Below are 16,209 nucleotides of genomic sequence, written 5' to 3'. Positions count from 1 at the left end.
AATTTCTTTAGTAAAAGCAACATTAAATCTCCCTTACATCTAACTAGGAAAAGTATCTCATTTGACTTCAGTTTATGAAGGAAGAAAGACAAGATTTGCATACACCATTGCAGCAAATGAACAAACAACTCTCACAACTTCTACCCATACATTTGAGTTTACTTTACAAAGACTTTCCTAGCCATTTCAAACTGAACAAAGGTAAATCTTTGGAGATTTATTGTCAATGGAGGTGAATAATACTTTCCATAAGACTATTGACCATTAGAATGGAGATAGTGATAGTCATTAACTCAAGTCTGTTTGCAAACTGTTGTTCATGCACTTTTTTTTGCTCTCTAGTTGACAGGTGTCAGATTGTGACCTACATAAAAAGTGTTTCAAAGTTTGTATGGAAGCCTTTTAAATTACGGAAAAAAAAGTTTCTGTGATGCCATTGTTTAATTCAAGTTACCTCTGTTTTACTGTCTATTTGTTAAAAAGTTGCTCAGTTCATGGAAAATCTTGCTGTAATTATAGCCCTTAATCATTCCCAATTTTTTCAGCCAGTATTTCATCCAGTTGAGGAAACAAATAAAAAAGTTCTTCACCAGCCTAGGTCCTATGTATTTCCAAAAACCATGACCTCTGTTTTGAGTACCGCCCTTGGCCAAAGGCCAAAAATTCACATACATATAAAGCAATTCACTTTGACTTACCTTAAGTTCTTTCAACACTTTTCCGGTTACACTGCGATTGTGAACTACCTCTCCACTTCTGGTGGCCTGACTTCCTGCCTTTCCTGGCTCTCCTCGCTTTCATACATTCTGTCACGAGGGCTTACAATCCGATACATCCTGAGAAGTTTCAAAATACCAAGAACCTTTCAGTGGAAATTAAGTGAAAATAACTGACTGCCAAACAATTTATTACGTTCATGAAAGTCTATTCAAGACCGTAGCCGCCCACCGGGAATTTGGAAAATGCCATAAAAGTTTCAAGCGAAAGCACGCGCTATTTCGGCATCAAAATGGCGACTCAAGGACCATCTCTCTTGATCCGATTTCTTGTCTTGTCACAACAAGTACCAGGTTGAGATATACAAAGCTAAACATTTATAGTAACAGAAGGTGAAAAGACTAACCTTTAAATGTATAGAAGAAACTGCTTCACAGTTCTGCTTTGCTTTACTCTGCCGATTGCGCATAGATTCAAGAATCTCAATCTCTGGGGGCCTGCGGAAGAAAAGTACTGGGGTCGAGGAACGAATCTGACAAGTGCATTAAGAGGTTTAAAGAATAATTAACGAATTGATTTTAACGCAACGATAAATAAAATCAAGGGTACATTATTTAAACATAGAGAAAAACACAGAGGACTCACTGCTTTAACTCACAGTTCTGTATGAAACAGTATGAGACAAATTTAATTTAATTTGCGTCATGAAAGCGAAAATACTAACACCTCTAGCTTATTGCTCCATGTAGGGAATCCATCAATCAGTGCGGCCCCAATTTATTGGCTGTATTTTCGTATCACTTTCTAACTGAACGACAATTCTGACGAAAATTAATGACAAGCCTTTAGCCCTTTGAGAAGCTTCCATCTGCAAGGCTCATCCAGCTTCTTGCCTGCATGTGAACTCTCCTGAAGAGGATAGTAATCCATCTTCATGCACTACTTCTTGTGGCCGAGACAATTAGCAACTTGGTGCGAAAGCGCAAGCTGCACCACCCAAGGGAAGGTGGGAGGGCCGAAAATTCCTTACAACATGGCGGCTTGAATATCAATTTTCGAAATGCTAAAAATCTAGGCAGCGGGATCATTAAATCTGGAGATATTGCATGTGAAACTTAGGATAATATTACGTAACTAGCTTCCAATGAACAGGTTTACGTTTCTACAACCGTCGGAATTCTGCGGCATATTTATTAATGAGGATGGAAGAGGACTCCTACTCAAAGCCCGACATCGAAATCTCGACGCAGACTCAGCAGAAGAGAGTCTCTGGTAAGCCACTTGTTCCCTAGTCTCCTTCACGCGTTACTTCACATCCAAAAAAATAGCTGCGAAGAGACTATATGTCCCTTTATTTGGAAATGGAGAAAGAAGAACGCGTTGCGTGATGAGACCAAAACACGGCTGACAACCACAGCCATACCTGGGGTGACTGTGACATGTTATGATGGTCTCGTGACTCATCTCTGGATTTACTTTCCTTGATATACAACTGCAAAGCATCTCTGGTTTGTTTCAGTGATATAAGACTATTTTCGATAATTTCTAAAATCAATGATAGTCTCTGAATAGATAAACGGAAGCGTAACTTCAACCCCGAAAGTGAAATTGGGCTAATTTAATTCAGAGAAAATTTTATGAAGACTTTCATCTTCGTTCCGGCACGATGACAGCTACAGGTTCCAAGTACGAAATTCCGGAAGCAGTCGACGAAAACTTTTTGGCGACATTGGGCAAAGACGTGGAGATGCAGACATTTAAAACGAACCTTGCTCCCGAAAGTGAAAGTTCTACTAAACAAGACAAAGCAGTGGTACTGCTGTGTGTTGGAACTCTCACAGGAAAAGAAAATCTATTCGTGAACGAGCATTTCTGCCGCACGCCTCCTAAAGGGTCTCGTTTACCGACCGTATGCATGGATATCCATTTAAAGAAGATCAAATTGTCATCGGAAAATAAGGAACAATCATCGGCAGCCATTTACGAAATCGATCCTGAAGTTTACAAGGGATTCAATTTTGACTCTTGTCACGGAAGTATAGTGTTTTGGACGCCTGAATATCCGGCATCATTAGGAGAGGTCAAAAAATGGGTTAAATCAATTAACAAGCTTGCAAATTCGCGAGTTCCTTTCGTGCTTATAACGTTTAATTCGAACAATTTGGATTGGATAGGAAGTGGAAAGATGTTTGATAGCGTGACAACTCTGCAGCGGTTTTGTCGCGAGATGGGTTTCATTTCGTGGTATGAGATGAAAGCGCGTGACTGGGACGGGCAGGTTTTCGAGCAAGCCATAACTTGCTTGATGGATGAGATTAATTTGGTAGAATCTACTTGATGACTGGCAGATTCAGCACCCTAAATGATTTGCGAGGAATAGTAAAACTGGTCTTCTCTCCAGGATCAACATAATGCGGAACGAACCACAGAATTTTCATGTTAAAACTCAAGGGGGCTTTTCAATGGTCAGAACTGACCAAGTATTCATCTCATCCTTTCGTTACAATTCATTCATTATTGATCAGCATTACTTGAAAAAATCGATTTATTGTTAAAAGTTTAAAACTCACAGTCATGAGTTGAATGTTACGACTGTTGGTTCTGGCTAATGACAAGCACCCTTAAATAATCGTGGTTTCAAATTTTCGATCTAGGAAGAGATAAAGTGTATTTTGAACTAGTGGTGTCGATAAAAATGTCATAACAATATTGAATTAGTACATTTGACAAAAATCATTTGGATTGAGGACACTTTAATACTACGAAAGTACTCAAAATTCAAATATTTACAAAAGTAACAAAGAATTGAACGAAAAATCCTTTTGATGTTGTGAAATGGGTGCCCTAAGACTCATCTCCAACGAAGTGGTCAAGCAACATCAATTATGCCTTTTGCCCAAGGTTCTTATCTCAGATGGTCGACATGGTTCTTTAATTTTTTTTTATTTTTTTTACTACAGCTGATGCAACAAACTTTAAATATTTCACTTTAACGTGGTGGTGGTCGCATTCCAGGAGGTGGACCTAGTAGGAATACAAATACATATTAGTTAATGACTTTAACCATTTACATCCTAACATTAGTATGAAAATTCTCCGTACTATTTACTATACATTTCCTACTTGGTGCTGAAAAAGAGAATTTGTTTAGCAATCAAGGGCTTGTTTAGTTAGTGATTACTTCATTCACACTTGTGACCTTGAGCTTGATTCAGGGGTGATATTGAACAGAGAAATTTTAAGGGTTAAGTTAAAAAAAGTTAAGAAAAACTGGTGTTATACAAGTATGGGGCAACAAAACCTTTATCTAAAATCCAAAAATACTTTTTATTGGAGAATTGTTCTGGTGAAGAACATTACAATTACTTAACACTATTCTACTTCTACTATTTCTTCATGAAAACTGTGTACACAATTACAAACTGGATCACAATAAATCTTCTGGCTCAATCAGAATATTGGTAACCTAAAATACCTATAAATGTATCATGTAGAAAAACTTCATTACCAACAGTTGGTCAGTGAAGGGGACTGAGTGACTTATCTACCCACTAACTCTCAAAATTAACTCATCATTCTTCCTTCCAGTGGTCATACAATTCTGCATGAGTATGTTAGGAGAATTGGGCAATTCATCAAAATAACACCCACCATCTGATAAGTTTGTCTATTTCAACAACATATTTGCTAATAAAGTATTCACAGTGTGAGGAGATGTTACATGTAGATTGCTTCTGAGAGTTTAAGCTGGGAAAAAAAAGCACTACAACTATACTTATCAAAGTTGAGTTCCTTACCTCTACCCATAAGACCTGGTGGTGGCATTCTCCCAGGGGGCCCTCTCATCCCTGGTGGCATCATGCCAGGGGGAGGCATACCAGGAGGCATCATGCCCCTTCCAGGAGGACCCATGTCTGGAGGCCGCATACCTGGAGGAGGACCTCTCATGGGCATTCCTGGAGGGCCTGGAAATCAAAGAAGTAAATCAATAACAGGAATAAAAAATTAGCACAGGATTTGGAATAATATACATACACATACACACAATGGAATTTTCATTTGTAAAAAAATGACTGACAGACAGCTCTTTGAGAAAGAGGCAAACTGAACAGTTAACCCTATAACTCCCAAGACCTCATCAGTAATTCCCCTTTCTGTTATTCATTAGTAATATTATTCTCCTTACAGTTCTTGTGATGTTAGCTTGAAGAATTTGGTATTGGATCAACTTATAATCCCCTTACTAATATTTTTTCATTATCATCACTTGTCTGCTTGATACTGTATTGATATTGAAAGGAGAAATTCTGTCTTAGTCACTCATGGGACTGAAAAGGTTTAGAGGAACATGCCTAACAGCTTCTACCCAAAAGGAAACAAGAACATTTAGTACTTAAGTTATTCCAGTTTTCCCCTACTTATCCAATAATACATACCTCCTGGAGGCACTCCTCCCATAGGTGGTCTGGGTGGGGGTGGACCTCTCATTGGTGCTCCCATTGCCCCCCCTGGGGGACCAGGCATTGAACTGGGTACTGACGCTGGTGGGTTTTGTTGTGGTGGACCACCTGCAAAAATAGAGTGCAACAATTAATACAAGAAAGGAGCATTAAATCCAAATTGAAAATTACTTCAGTCAGACAATTAAGCCAGGGATAAAAAGAAACTGCAACATTGAGCTAAGATCAAGAACTATAGATAGGAAAGTTGAGAGCAATACTTGACTTTACTGTTCCTGTTTATGCATGCAATGCAGTTATGGCTAATTAAGATTCATTAATTCCTTCCAGACCCCATTTTTTTGTGAGCATTTACCCTGAAACTCTCCCTCACAAAATCCTGCTGAGGAAACTAGCTGCTTGACCTTGGTGTTGCTTCTTATCCTCTGGACTCTAAACCAGACTACCTGAACTGTACAAACTTCAAAATATAACACATACCACCAGGTGCACCTCTTCCCTGTGGGGTCATAAGTTGAGCTGCTGGTCCACCCACTCCTCTCACAGGTCCAGCAAGTCCTGCAATGTAGAATAACCCTTTCAGTTGTAAATTCTTAAAAACAGTTTTCCAAACAAGCTGTCAAACTACAGGGCGTGAAATTGTGCCTAATACAGGCGCCAATGCAACTAAATTTTTCACTTTGGTGGCCAAATCCTGGAAATTAGTCGCCAAATTCAAAATTCATCATAACCTTACCTAGACATATAGTGAATTAAAAAGATTTGCAAAGATGAATCCACAGCAAACTTCCTCATTAAGTTTGTTTCCAAAACGCAACACATGCATCTCAATCGATAACTAGACGCCACCTTGGATTTAAGGGAGCTTTAATGTTGTATATCCTCCATCCTAGTGTCAACTTTGTAGCACATTAAAGATCTTTTCCCAAACTTAATTATGGAGGGTCTATCTAGAACGCTGACAGCTTAATAGAAGGTTTTTGTTTGTCTTTGAAAATGGCGACCAACTTTTCTTCACTTGGCTACCAGATGAAGAATTTAGGAGCCAAGTGGCTATCAGAAAAAAGATTAATTTCGCGCCCTGAACAATCTTTTATTTTAGCACAGACTATATATTCTGATGGACATTTTCCTTTCTTTCTTTCCTCTTCACTTTTCTTTCAGCCCTGTGTGGTCGGAGTATGAGAAAATTGCATGGTGCTAGCTCCTGAGGGTAATAAGACTATAATTATATTAGAAAATTTAATGGGCACATCTCAACATCACTGAGTCTACTGTCCTACTTAAGAAAGAGATTCAGAGAGAAAGACAGAAGGCAGATGATGCAGATCACTCTGTAACTCATCAGAGATCCCCTGCTCAACAACAACTTAATCAGAAAAAACACAAACCTGGTGGTGCAGCAATTGTTGGTGCTAAAGGAGCAGGCACTCCGCGTCCAGCTGCACGACCCATTCCGGTGCCAGGAGCAGCATTGGCCCCTAGCAGTTTGGATTTTGACTAAACAAACAGGAAAAAATATCTTCAGAGGTCAACAAGTGGTTGAAAGTTAAACATGATTTTGCGGAGACTTAATATACAACTCATTTAACCCTGTGTTAAGGTAAAAAACCCTTCCCGGTATCATTACAAAACCAGCAAGGTAACAAACAGAGGCCAAATTCACTAACATATTGAAACTAATGAATCACAATTGACTTCCTCACTGTTCAGTTCATAAGTCAGAAAGTCAGTCAAAAAAAGATGATAAACTTGAGTTTAGTGGTTGATTGCTAAATATGTTGCTTTTTTAGTAAAATTTCCGCACAGCCCTAAAAACAAATCTGTTTTCCCTAAGGCAATCTATTGTTTTTATCATACTTTTTTGTCCTCTCTTCATTTAATACTTAAGCTCACTATTTCAAACAAAGAATGAAAAGCTCTTGGCATTGCATTTTCTTGTAATATGTAGGTGGGTTATTGTATATGAACCTGGTTTAAAGCCTTGTGTGCAATTCTCCTAACCCTAACTCAGTTCTCCCGTCTGCTGGGTATGGCAGATGCACATGTAATTTATTCCTTTCTAACCATACATCTCACATAGAAGAATCCCCTTTGCAGGCACAAGATCTTGTCGAGTTCTGCCATACTCAGCAGACTGTGCAATTCTAGAGGTGAATTCTTTGCATCACATCATCAATCACAAAATTAATTTAATCACCCTACTGCAAGTTAACATCAGTTATGGAATTGTGTTGTGTCCTAATATGAACTTTTCAAGATAACAAATCTTCTTTAACATTAATTTTTACTTAATCACATGAGGTAAATCAATAAACTCAACTTACATCTGATGATGGAGGTCCTTCGACTGTCAATGAAACAAGGTGCTCTCCTCGCAATAAAACCAAACCAAGAACTCTTTTTTCCTCGCGTTCCGGTGCTTTGCTACTCTTAGGTTTTATTTTCCTAAATTCATCACAATCTCCTAAAATAATGTTCATATGCTTGTCAAAAGCTAAAAATGTTCCTATAAAACTGCGGCCATCTTGCAATGTGCACCGCATTCGGTAGTTGATATGCTGAAGCATCTTCGAACTCTTTCCCACCGTCTGAAAAAAAGATGTAAAAATAATGAGACCTAGCCGAAAGAGGATCATGAAGGAGACTTAAAGAGTTCTACATACCATTTTGGCGGTAAAGATGTTCGCGGTTTACGCAGATTGAAACTTGCCACCTTTTGAAACTACAACTGCTAGCAGAAACGCTTTTCAACGTTTCCCTCCCTCCGGCTTCCGCTGGTCAAGGTGAATTCGGCTCATAATCCGACCTTTCAATTTTAAAATGGCGGATGTTGAAGAAAAAGCTCCCTCAGAAATCGAGAAAAGAGAGGACGAAGTAGAGCTTGATGTGAGGAAATGTGCTGCAGAATTTGCGCAATATTGTCAAGTTGATGTAAAGAATGAGGTATCGTACCCACTGATGACTTAGTTTGTGAAATATTTGAAAGAGATAATTTCTGGTCTCCTAGAGATTGTGTGACAAGAGAGAATTTGGATCTTACCACATATGTATTGATCTATTTTTAGTCTAAAGTTATCGAGGAAACCATCGAGGATATGCTTGTTCGTTTGGACGAATTTTCTCATCTAGCTGACTCGGTAAGTGGTCTGAAAATGTTTGTTATTTTCCGTAAGCTTTCTTCCTAGGGGGTGCTCATTTGTCTGTGTAATATATTCACAGAATATTGTTTCTTCTGAGGCGCATGACTGTTAGGGAATTAGAATGTGTTTCCATTTTTCTTTAACTGTATTTTTTCTTTTCTTGATTATTCTTTCGGAGTAAAAAGTCCGATCTCAGAAGAAATCACGTTTTCAAAGGTTTTAACAGTTCAAAGCTTCATGTCCTTTCATGTTTCGATGTTAATGGACTTTTTTCGTCCCACATGGTTGGTGCTTTTGAGCAGTCATATTTTCTTTAATTTACAATCTGGGTGTTGACGTCCTTATCGGGGGCTGCTCGACTCTTCCATGATCGTTATGTGAGAATTGTCTTGCTGACACCCTTATGTACAACGCACACGCACGAGCTTATTGAGTGATCGTGCAATTTTTGGAACCCTTCCTAGTTGGGAAGGATTATTAGAAATACCCTAAGAAGATCTATGGGTAATTAATGCAAAGGAACCGCAGAAGGTGCCCGCTAGTTGGTTGTTCTTAAACTCGGTGTATGTATGGAAAGTAGTTAGTTTCAGGGTTTTATTTGGTATCCATTACCAAAGCCCACACAGACATGTCCTTTTCTCATCTCCAAGTGACATAAATTGGCACATCTTCATCAATAGTTATGTGTTAATACGCACATGTAAATTGCCAGTTCAAACCTTTCAAGCTTTCAACTCAAACTTGTTTTTTTATGTCAATTAACTAGGCAAGCAATTTTCCAGAAATTGTTGGTTAAGAAAATATTTTGATGAGTGATTTAGTGCATCCTTGAAAAGACCTGTGTGATTTAGTTTTTATCATGAAATTGCTGACTCTTCCATTCAGGTTGTTGTACCAATTAAAAAAAGTTTCATGAACTGTTTTTTTCTCTTGTCCTATGATAATGATTTGATTGTTGTTTTTAATCATTTAACATTTACTTACAGCACTAGTACCTTTCTCTCTGTAATTACATTAAATTATAGCTTTAATTTGCTTTTTTATGACTTATTTGTACTGGATTCTATGTTGTAACATCCCTACATGCAATAATTTATCTTTATTACTACACAAATATTGGTTACACTTTACTTCTATTAGTGGCACTTATAAGAACTGTAGATGGCTTACTTGCAATTAATGATATGATAGTTATTAAAAAAACTTATTTTAAGAAGATCTCTTTGTATTAATTTTTCTTTACATACAGATACGCAATGATTCCTCACAATCCTTGATAGAAATTATTCCACAACTTTATGAAAGATCTCAGGAACTTCCAACAATCTTCAGAAAGATTGATCAACTAGAGGTATAGACAAATTGTATCATACATGCAGAACTTTTAACCCTTTTACTCCCAAGATCTCATTAGTAATTCTCCTAACCATCTGCCATACAATTCTTATGATGAAAGTTTGAAGAATTTGGTATTGGATCAATCAGCTATTAATTCCTCAATTTATATTTTTCTTTATTCTCATCACTTTTCTCAATATTGTATTGCTAATGAAATTCTGTCTTGGTCACTTATGGGAGTTAAAGATTTAACCTTCCTTATGGTGCTGTTGTGAAGAGTAATATTTTGAAAAATATAAATTAAAATATTTTTCCACATTTTAGTTTTTCTTAGGGTTTGCCTTGTCAATGATTATTTATCATGTGGAAAGTGAATGCTCAGACTTTCGTTATATTAAGAAAAATTAACACAATGTTGATTGGTAACCTGTGATGGACTGGCATCCCATCAGGGGAGGGATAGAAATACTTGTGGGTAACTTCTGACGGACTAGCAGCCCATTTAGGGGGGATTAGTGATACTCTCAGTCACTTCATGCTGTCCAAACCAAAATAACCTCTGTCCAGATGGATCACTTTACAAGAGAGGTGAACCTGTAACCTGTGTGCATTCAGTCTGTACTAAACCTTGTTTGATGTGTCCTACCAAGGCTTTTGTAAATGCAGTCAAGAAAAACGTGGATGAAATGGAGGAAAGTGTGTCAACAGCGGAAAGGGAACTTGGAAGTCATAAAATTCAAAAAGTCCTAAAATCCATAGCAGGACTTAGACAGGTGAGTTTGAAGCTGAATGTATTCTATGACAAGGCATGCCAATATATGTAAACACTCACCCTCGGTGTTCATCTCGCGCTCACCTCGTGCTTGTCTCCGCTTGCCTTTCGCCAGATGGGCGTAGACTGACCTGCGATCAAGCATTCTTTTCCCAATCCCGAAAAGACAAAGCCCCATCGCAAGTTAGGCGAAGACGAGCGCCGTTCACCCCCGAGAGGAGGAGCTATTCTTCTTAAACCCTATTCAAACGGTCACGATAGTTGATGATAGTTTCAACTATCACGCGCCTTTGAACACAAACTGTCATACACTATCATCGAGTATCATCAACTATCATTTGGTTTGAACATATTAAAATTCGACATGAGAGTTGATGAGACTGCACGATTGTTTTTTAGTCAGCAGTTTTGCCAAAAACGGGTTCAAACCGAAATAGCAGGTGGTAAAATGACTAAAGTAGCCCTCAAAATTGCGCAGAATGTCCAGCAGTTCATTCTTATCGTCTCCTGGCAGGCTTCAGTATCTTCAACTCACAACTTCTTGACTAAAATTCCAAATGCCATCAAAATTGCAGACCTCAGCGCGCGCTAAACTTTTTTTACAGCTACGCGATCTTGTAGCATGATTTTGTCAACTATCATTAACCGTTAGAATGCAAACATGAGAGTCAATGATAGTGATTAAATGTTGAAACTAGCGTCGGCAATTATCAACTATTATTATTGTTTGATCGGGGCTTAACGCTCACATTCACCTTGCGCTTGCCCCTCGCCCCCCCCCCCCCCCCTTCAAAACAACAAAAGAAAAAAATTCCGTCAAGTCAGCAGGGTAAGCTTCTGTTTTGCCTTTTCGTCTTCAGATGACTCAGGGTCCTACAAAGCAAGAGAAAAATTTCTCAGACTGGAAAGCACCAGCTGTGTTCAAAACAAGTGACTTCCTTGGTCAAGTAACAACAGAGGAACTGTCGGTCGAAGGTGACGATACTCAAAAATCTGCGACGGATAATTCCTCGCCGGACAAGCCCACAGATGACAGCACAAGCCATACGACAGACAGATAAAGATAGAACAAGAAAATTAAAACAAGATGAGAAAAAAGCAAGAATTTATGAGCTGTCTAGAGTACAGAATCAGGTTACTTTTTCTTATCTCTGGTGGAAAAAAGTCACCCATCAGAAAATCATGTTTTAATGCTACAGAAATATTCTAAGTTTATCAACATTTGGAGAACACTAGAATAATAGTTCTTAATTATAAATCACATCATTACCGTGGTCTATAACCGTATTTGTTAAAAGGGACGTTGTATGTAACAATGACAGGTTAAGAAATAATTGAGTAAGGGTATTGGCAAAATAAGAGCTTACATTTTCATTCATAAATCAATGCGAGTTTGTAAGAGAACAGTGTAATTTCAACCAAGTCAGTATTTAAATACATATGATAGGTTAAAGTTTTTCTTAAATTCCAGCTTAGAATATATGACATGATGATAAAGTAAGGACATGGAATTTCTAAATAGGAAATTCTATTGTAGTATTCTGCCGGGATTAGTACCGAATTAGCCTGCGTTACCGGCGCCGTTTTTTTTTTTTTTATTTTTTATTTATTTAATTATTTTTTTTGTTTGGCGCTTTGGGAAAATCTACACAGCGCAACCGCGAAATTTGAGTGGAGAAACCGTACAAAGCCTCCCTTGGCAAAACCGCTAAACGCTTCAAAGCACACACAGAAACGCCAGTTACGCAGACTGCTGGAAATATTACAAAAAGGAACAAAAACTTTTTTTGTATGAATTAAAAATTTCTTTCCAAAATGACGCCAAAGACCAATGTTTTCAGCCAAGGTTTAGTTACAAGTTGTAGGTCGATCGTGAGAAAGATTTGATCGGAGCGCATCGCATAAAGGAAGTGCGAAGGTTTCTGCGTTCTTCCCAACATTCTCCGCAATCGTCAGGGTGACAGCCTGTGTGCTATGACAGTAGAACTAAAGCTATAGGGACAGGTAAGGTACCTTTCCGTAAATAATGGTTCACTGAGTGCTTAGTTTCCTATTACACAGGTTCCGTAGGGAGCGAGATATTTTTTCGTCTTGTCAGGAGCGAGGTACAAATATCAAAGTCGGTATTCCCGTGAGGAATCGTCCCTGAAAGACTGTTTACACGGACGAAAAATCAGGTCCAGATCCGTTAAAACTAAAAAAAAGTGGTTCGCATATAAATTTTTTTTAAGGTTCAGAGGCAAATGCCCCAAAAACATTAAAAAACACTTGTCCTTACCCACCGAGAACATGTTGTGCACAGTTTGCACCTGCAGAGACAGAGAGAAAGATTTGAAAAAAATCGTGAATCGAGAAAAAAAAAAGGAAGCCTGTAGTGCAGACGTCTTACTGGAGCGTGTTAATTTTGCAAGCTTGTGATCGTTTGTCGGATTGGGCGGGTCATGTTTGATAAGAGTAAGAGTAAACGGTGAGGGGAGGGGGCAGGGAAAGGCCCACCCCCTTCCCTCTCCTTTCTCAGTGACCGTCGCTCGTTCCCTTGGTACAAATTTCTTTCTCTGCCCAGCCTTTTACAGCTGTAGATATCAAAGAGGGCAGCTATAATTTTCACCTCGAAAAATACAGGGCACTCGCTCGCCAAAATTACGCCTGCTCTGCAGGCTAGAATAAAGGAAATTTTAGAGTGTTGGTTGCCAAGAGCGTGGAAGGGACATCGTCTGAGTCTTCCACGTGGAATCAAATCTCAGACCTCCAGATATTTGGCTTTGAGGCCCTGCCAACGAGCTTCAGGGAATTCTGTGGTGAACCAAGTCACTATTAGCTTCATGCATGGCCAGCGTTCTGAATAATGCTAAGATCAGCTAAGTTGAAATCACGAAGTGTGTTTATAGAGTGAGAGAACGATGGTAAATTTTTAGTTCCGTCGTCGAATAAAGAAAACAGAAATTAGTCTGAAAAAGGTACTTAAGTTTTTAAGGAAATTGGATTAGCTTAAAGTTTTTTTGCAAGCACGGACAGAGAAATGGACATGATGGTAATAAAGAAAATGTCTGGAAAAGTCTTGAAATAATTGCACGCAAATTGTGGGTCAATAGATGACGCGAATGATGTGCCACAGGAGCCCATTACTCAAGTAATGGGCTGCTGTGTTCCATCAAATCATGTATTGCCCTTAGCAAATTGATTTACTTGGCCGTCGACGCTAGAAAGTCTTCTTTCCTTTTTTCTCTGTGCGATAATTATACACTTGTAAAATTTTTCAAACAATGAGGAACTTGGTGGAACGTGGAAAGACATTTGAATTTTTCAAAAATATTTTGTTGTCGAAAGCAGAGCGAGTCATAAAATCGGAATGATGATGTAAGATAAAGAAAAAAAATAAGATTCTGACAAAAAAGACGTCAACGATATAATTTTATTTTGGGATGTAATCTGTCATCGTCAAGCAATATGCTTATTCATATTACTTCATAACCGGTAATATTTGGTCTCTGCGACAGTATTATGCCGACGGAACTACAACGCCTACATTTTAAAAAAGTGTTGGAATTTTTAATATTCCGTACGGGAAAGGATATCGTTAATAACTCTCGACTCCTACGGATCGCGATACATTTCAAAATTTTCCACTAGGGATAAAATTGATCTTCGACAATGAACGTTTTTCATTTAAGTACCTGTTATATTTTGTGTAAACATTTTAACAGAAGACCGGAAAAACATTAAACAATTTGAGATGAAATAAAAATTATTTGCACGTTGAAAGAAAAAAAATGAAGTATGAATTGAATTATTTTTAATAAAAAGATTACTTATCGTCGGATTTTCTTCCGATTATCGACGGATTTTCTGAAACACAATGAGAGGAAGGCTTAACAGCGCATGGTTTCTTGGAAACGAGAGCGTCTCGTTAAATATCAATTCTTGGACGTGTGCCATAAACACCTCCACGTATATTAAATATTTAGTGTTTACGATTCAAGGGTTTCTGCTTTGAAAGCCTCACAAAATTTCAAGTGCTGTTGCGTGTAGAATTGCAGAGTTGCATTGATACGCGTTCTTGAACATCTAGCTGGGTTCTTCCTTGCAACACGCGAAATTATTTTAAAACGCGATTCATAGAGACCAAATATCTTTAATAAGTCGGCAATGTTTGACTTTTATGGTGATATAAGAATGATATCTAAAGAAGGTGATGAAGGGCATGAATTCGAGACGTGACACACAATTCCTGTAGTATCAGATTTCCGTCATCGCAGAACGTTTCAGTCCATTTGTTAACTGCGATACAAGTTGCACACTACATTGCGTGGTTGATGTTTGATAAAGATCTCTCTTAAGAACGGGAAAGTATATAATATGTCGGATACTGAGCTTCAGCGAAGTGAAAGTTTTATGGCCACAGAAACGGACTCGGGAATGGCCAGCGATGCTGCGATTGTGCGGAGAGACGAAGAGATTTTTCAAGAAATGAAATCTAGAGAGACGGATTTCACTTTCAAGATAATGTGTGTTGGAGACTACACGGGCTTTGGAAAGAAGGGAGGCTTTGTGTCGGATTATATACATCGTCGGCCGCTAAGCTTTTATCACAAGCCGACGATCGGAGTCGATTTTTACTTAAATTTTATTACATGGAGCGACCAGACAACGAATCAAGACTTCACTGTGAAACTGCAATTTTGGGATGTCGCCGAACATGAACGCTTTCTCAAGATGACAAGTGTGTTTTGTAGGAACTGCGTCGGCGCATTGGTGTTCTGGGGACCAAAGAGCCCATCTCCTCTTGGCAGTGTTTTAAAGTGGGGCGAAAAGATTAAAGAAGCGAACCCAAAAGACGCCAATATACCTCTGGTTCTTATTATAGAAAACATTCCAACGTCCAAACGGGGCAAACCTGTTGATTGGATCGGCCCCGGGAAATTAATCGAAAACAAAGTTCTGCTGGATGAGTTTTGCGCCAGGAATGGATTCGTTGGTTGGTTTCAGCTCGTGTCAAGAGAAGAAGATGGTTATACCGGCGTGATGACAAGAGCAGTAGACTGTCTTGTTCAAAATATTTTCAAACAACGTAATCTCCGAAAGCCCTGACGATTGTTTGAACTTCTGGTGTGGATACTGAATGCATGCCAAATTTGTAAGTATTTCCGGTCTCGGTGTTCAATTACATCATTGTTACCCTGAGCGGTTGTGAACAGTCACGAGATACTAAGTGGCTTTCTTCACAAACACCGTATTCGGAAGTTCATTCTGTAAATTCCTGAAGTCATAAAACCAAAAACAGCTTCTAACTTGAAAATCACGAAATACGATTTGTCATCGAACTCTTTAAACCGTGCGTGAAGTTCATTCCATGCTTTTTGAAGGAAAACGAACGATAATTTGGAGCAAATCAAACTCGTGAACGTGGGTTATTGTAGCATCGTTTCGTGACATTTACTATATTACGCTCCATATCATTAATTGTACAGCAAGAGAAATAGTTTTGAATTCGGCGACTGAATTAAGAAACAAGACAAAAAATAATGTTGTGGGACCTATTCAGGGTTTTTATTATTTATTAAAATAATTTTGCAAAATTCTATTAGACTTTTAAGCCCCAAAGAGAATCTCTTTATAATTTTTTTTCTCTATAGGTAATGTTCAAAATCAAATGTTAAGATAATGAGAGACTTAACTTCGCTAGAAGAATAAAAAAATTTTGGAGTACCCTTGGCTGCCTCTTGGTACTTAGACAGTATATTCCATGATTATATCAGTTGACATTGAGAAAAAACAAACA

The 16,209-nt window shown here is 38.3% G+C and overlaps 3 protein-coding genes and 1 non-coding gene across 4 annotated transcripts; 3 read left to right on the top strand and 1 right to left on the bottom strand.

The window, feature by feature from the left end:
• Positions 1 to 3,450: 3,450 nt before the first annotated feature.
• LOC131770620 (small nuclear ribonucleoprotein-associated protein B') lies at positions 3,451 to 7,946 on the bottom strand. The gene is made up of 7 exons (XM_059086340.2): positions 7,844 to 7,946; positions 7,505 to 7,768; positions 6,569 to 6,677; positions 5,658 to 5,735; positions 5,154 to 5,285; positions 4,515 to 4,682; positions 3,451 to 3,741 (listed from the first exon to the last, which is right to left on the bottom strand). Exons 1-7 carry the CDS (start codon positions 7,844 to 7,846, stop codon positions 3,707 to 3,709), a joined length of 789 nt encoding a protein of 262 aa, XP_058942323.1. The 5' UTR covers positions 7,847 to 7,946; the 3' UTR covers positions 3,451 to 3,706.
• A 22-nt stretch (positions 7,947 to 7,968) lies between these two features.
• LOC131770626 (breast carcinoma-amplified sequence 4-like) lies at positions 7,969 to 12,249 on the top strand. The gene is made up of 5 exons (XM_059086345.2): positions 7,969 to 8,123; positions 8,246 to 8,317; positions 9,570 to 9,671; positions 10,309 to 10,431; positions 11,291 to 12,249. Exons 1-5 carry the CDS (start codon positions 8,001 to 8,003, stop codon positions 11,489 to 11,491), a joined length of 621 nt encoding a protein of 206 aa, XP_058942328.2. The 5' UTR covers positions 7,969 to 8,000; the 3' UTR covers positions 11,492 to 12,249.
• On the top strand, positions 8,655 to 8,776 carry LOC131770643 (U4atac minor spliceosomal RNA). Its single transcript, XR_009339125.1, has one exon. It is a non-coding gene; the product is annotated as a U4atac minor spliceosomal RNA (small nuclear RNA).
• A 2,187-nt stretch (positions 12,250 to 14,436) lies between the features above and the next one.
• On the top strand, positions 14,437 to 16,138 carry LOC131770623 (ras-related protein Rab-38-like). The gene has a single exon (XM_059086343.2). It carries the CDS (start codon positions 14,787 to 14,789, stop codon positions 15,516 to 15,518), a length of 732 nt encoding a protein of 243 aa, XP_058942326.1. The 5' UTR covers positions 14,437 to 14,786; the 3' UTR covers positions 15,519 to 16,138.
• Positions 16,139 to 16,209: the final 71 nt, after the last annotated feature.

This window comes from Pocillopora verrucosa, chromosome 3, assembly GCF_036669915.1.
Source record: "Pocillopora verrucosa isolate sample1 chromosome 3, ASM3666991v2, whole genome shotgun sequence".
Taxonomy (NCBI): Eukaryota; Metazoa; Cnidaria; class Anthozoa; order Scleractinia; family Pocilloporidae; genus Pocillopora; species Pocillopora verrucosa.
This window is presented reverse-complemented; position numbering and strand designations above follow the sequence as displayed.

What these genes read in the sequence shown, in the direction of transcription:
- LOC131770620 (XM_059086340.2), bottom strand. An exon ending in AACAATTGCTGCACCACCAG is followed by an intron (nt 5,736 to 6,568) that starts GTTTGTGTTTTT and finishes TCTACATTGCAG; the next exon opens with GACTTGCTGGACCTGTGAGA. An exon ending in ACCAGGTCTTATGGGTAGAG is followed by an intron (nt 3,742 to 4,514) that starts GTAAGGAACTCA and finishes TATTCCTACTAG; the next exon opens with GTCCACCTCCTGGAATGCGA.
- LOC131770626 (XM_059086345.2), top strand. Translation starts at nt 8,001, where the DNA reads ATGGCGGATGTTGAAGAAAAAGCTCCCTCAGAAATCGAGAAAAGAGAG. An exon ending in GAAAGATTGATCAACTAGAG is followed by an intron (nt 9,672 to 10,308) that starts GTATAGACAAAT and finishes TGTCCTACCAAG; the next exon opens with GCTTTTGTAAATGCAGTCAA. An exon ending in CCATAGCAGGACTTAGACAG is followed by an intron (nt 10,432 to 11,290) that starts GTGAGTTTGAAG and finishes TTTCGTCTTCAG; the next exon opens with ATGACTCAGGGTCCTACAAA.
- LOC131770623 (XM_059086343.2), top strand. Translation starts at nt 14,787, where the DNA reads ATGTCGGATACTGAGCTTCAGCGAAGTGAAAGTTTTATGGCCACAGAA.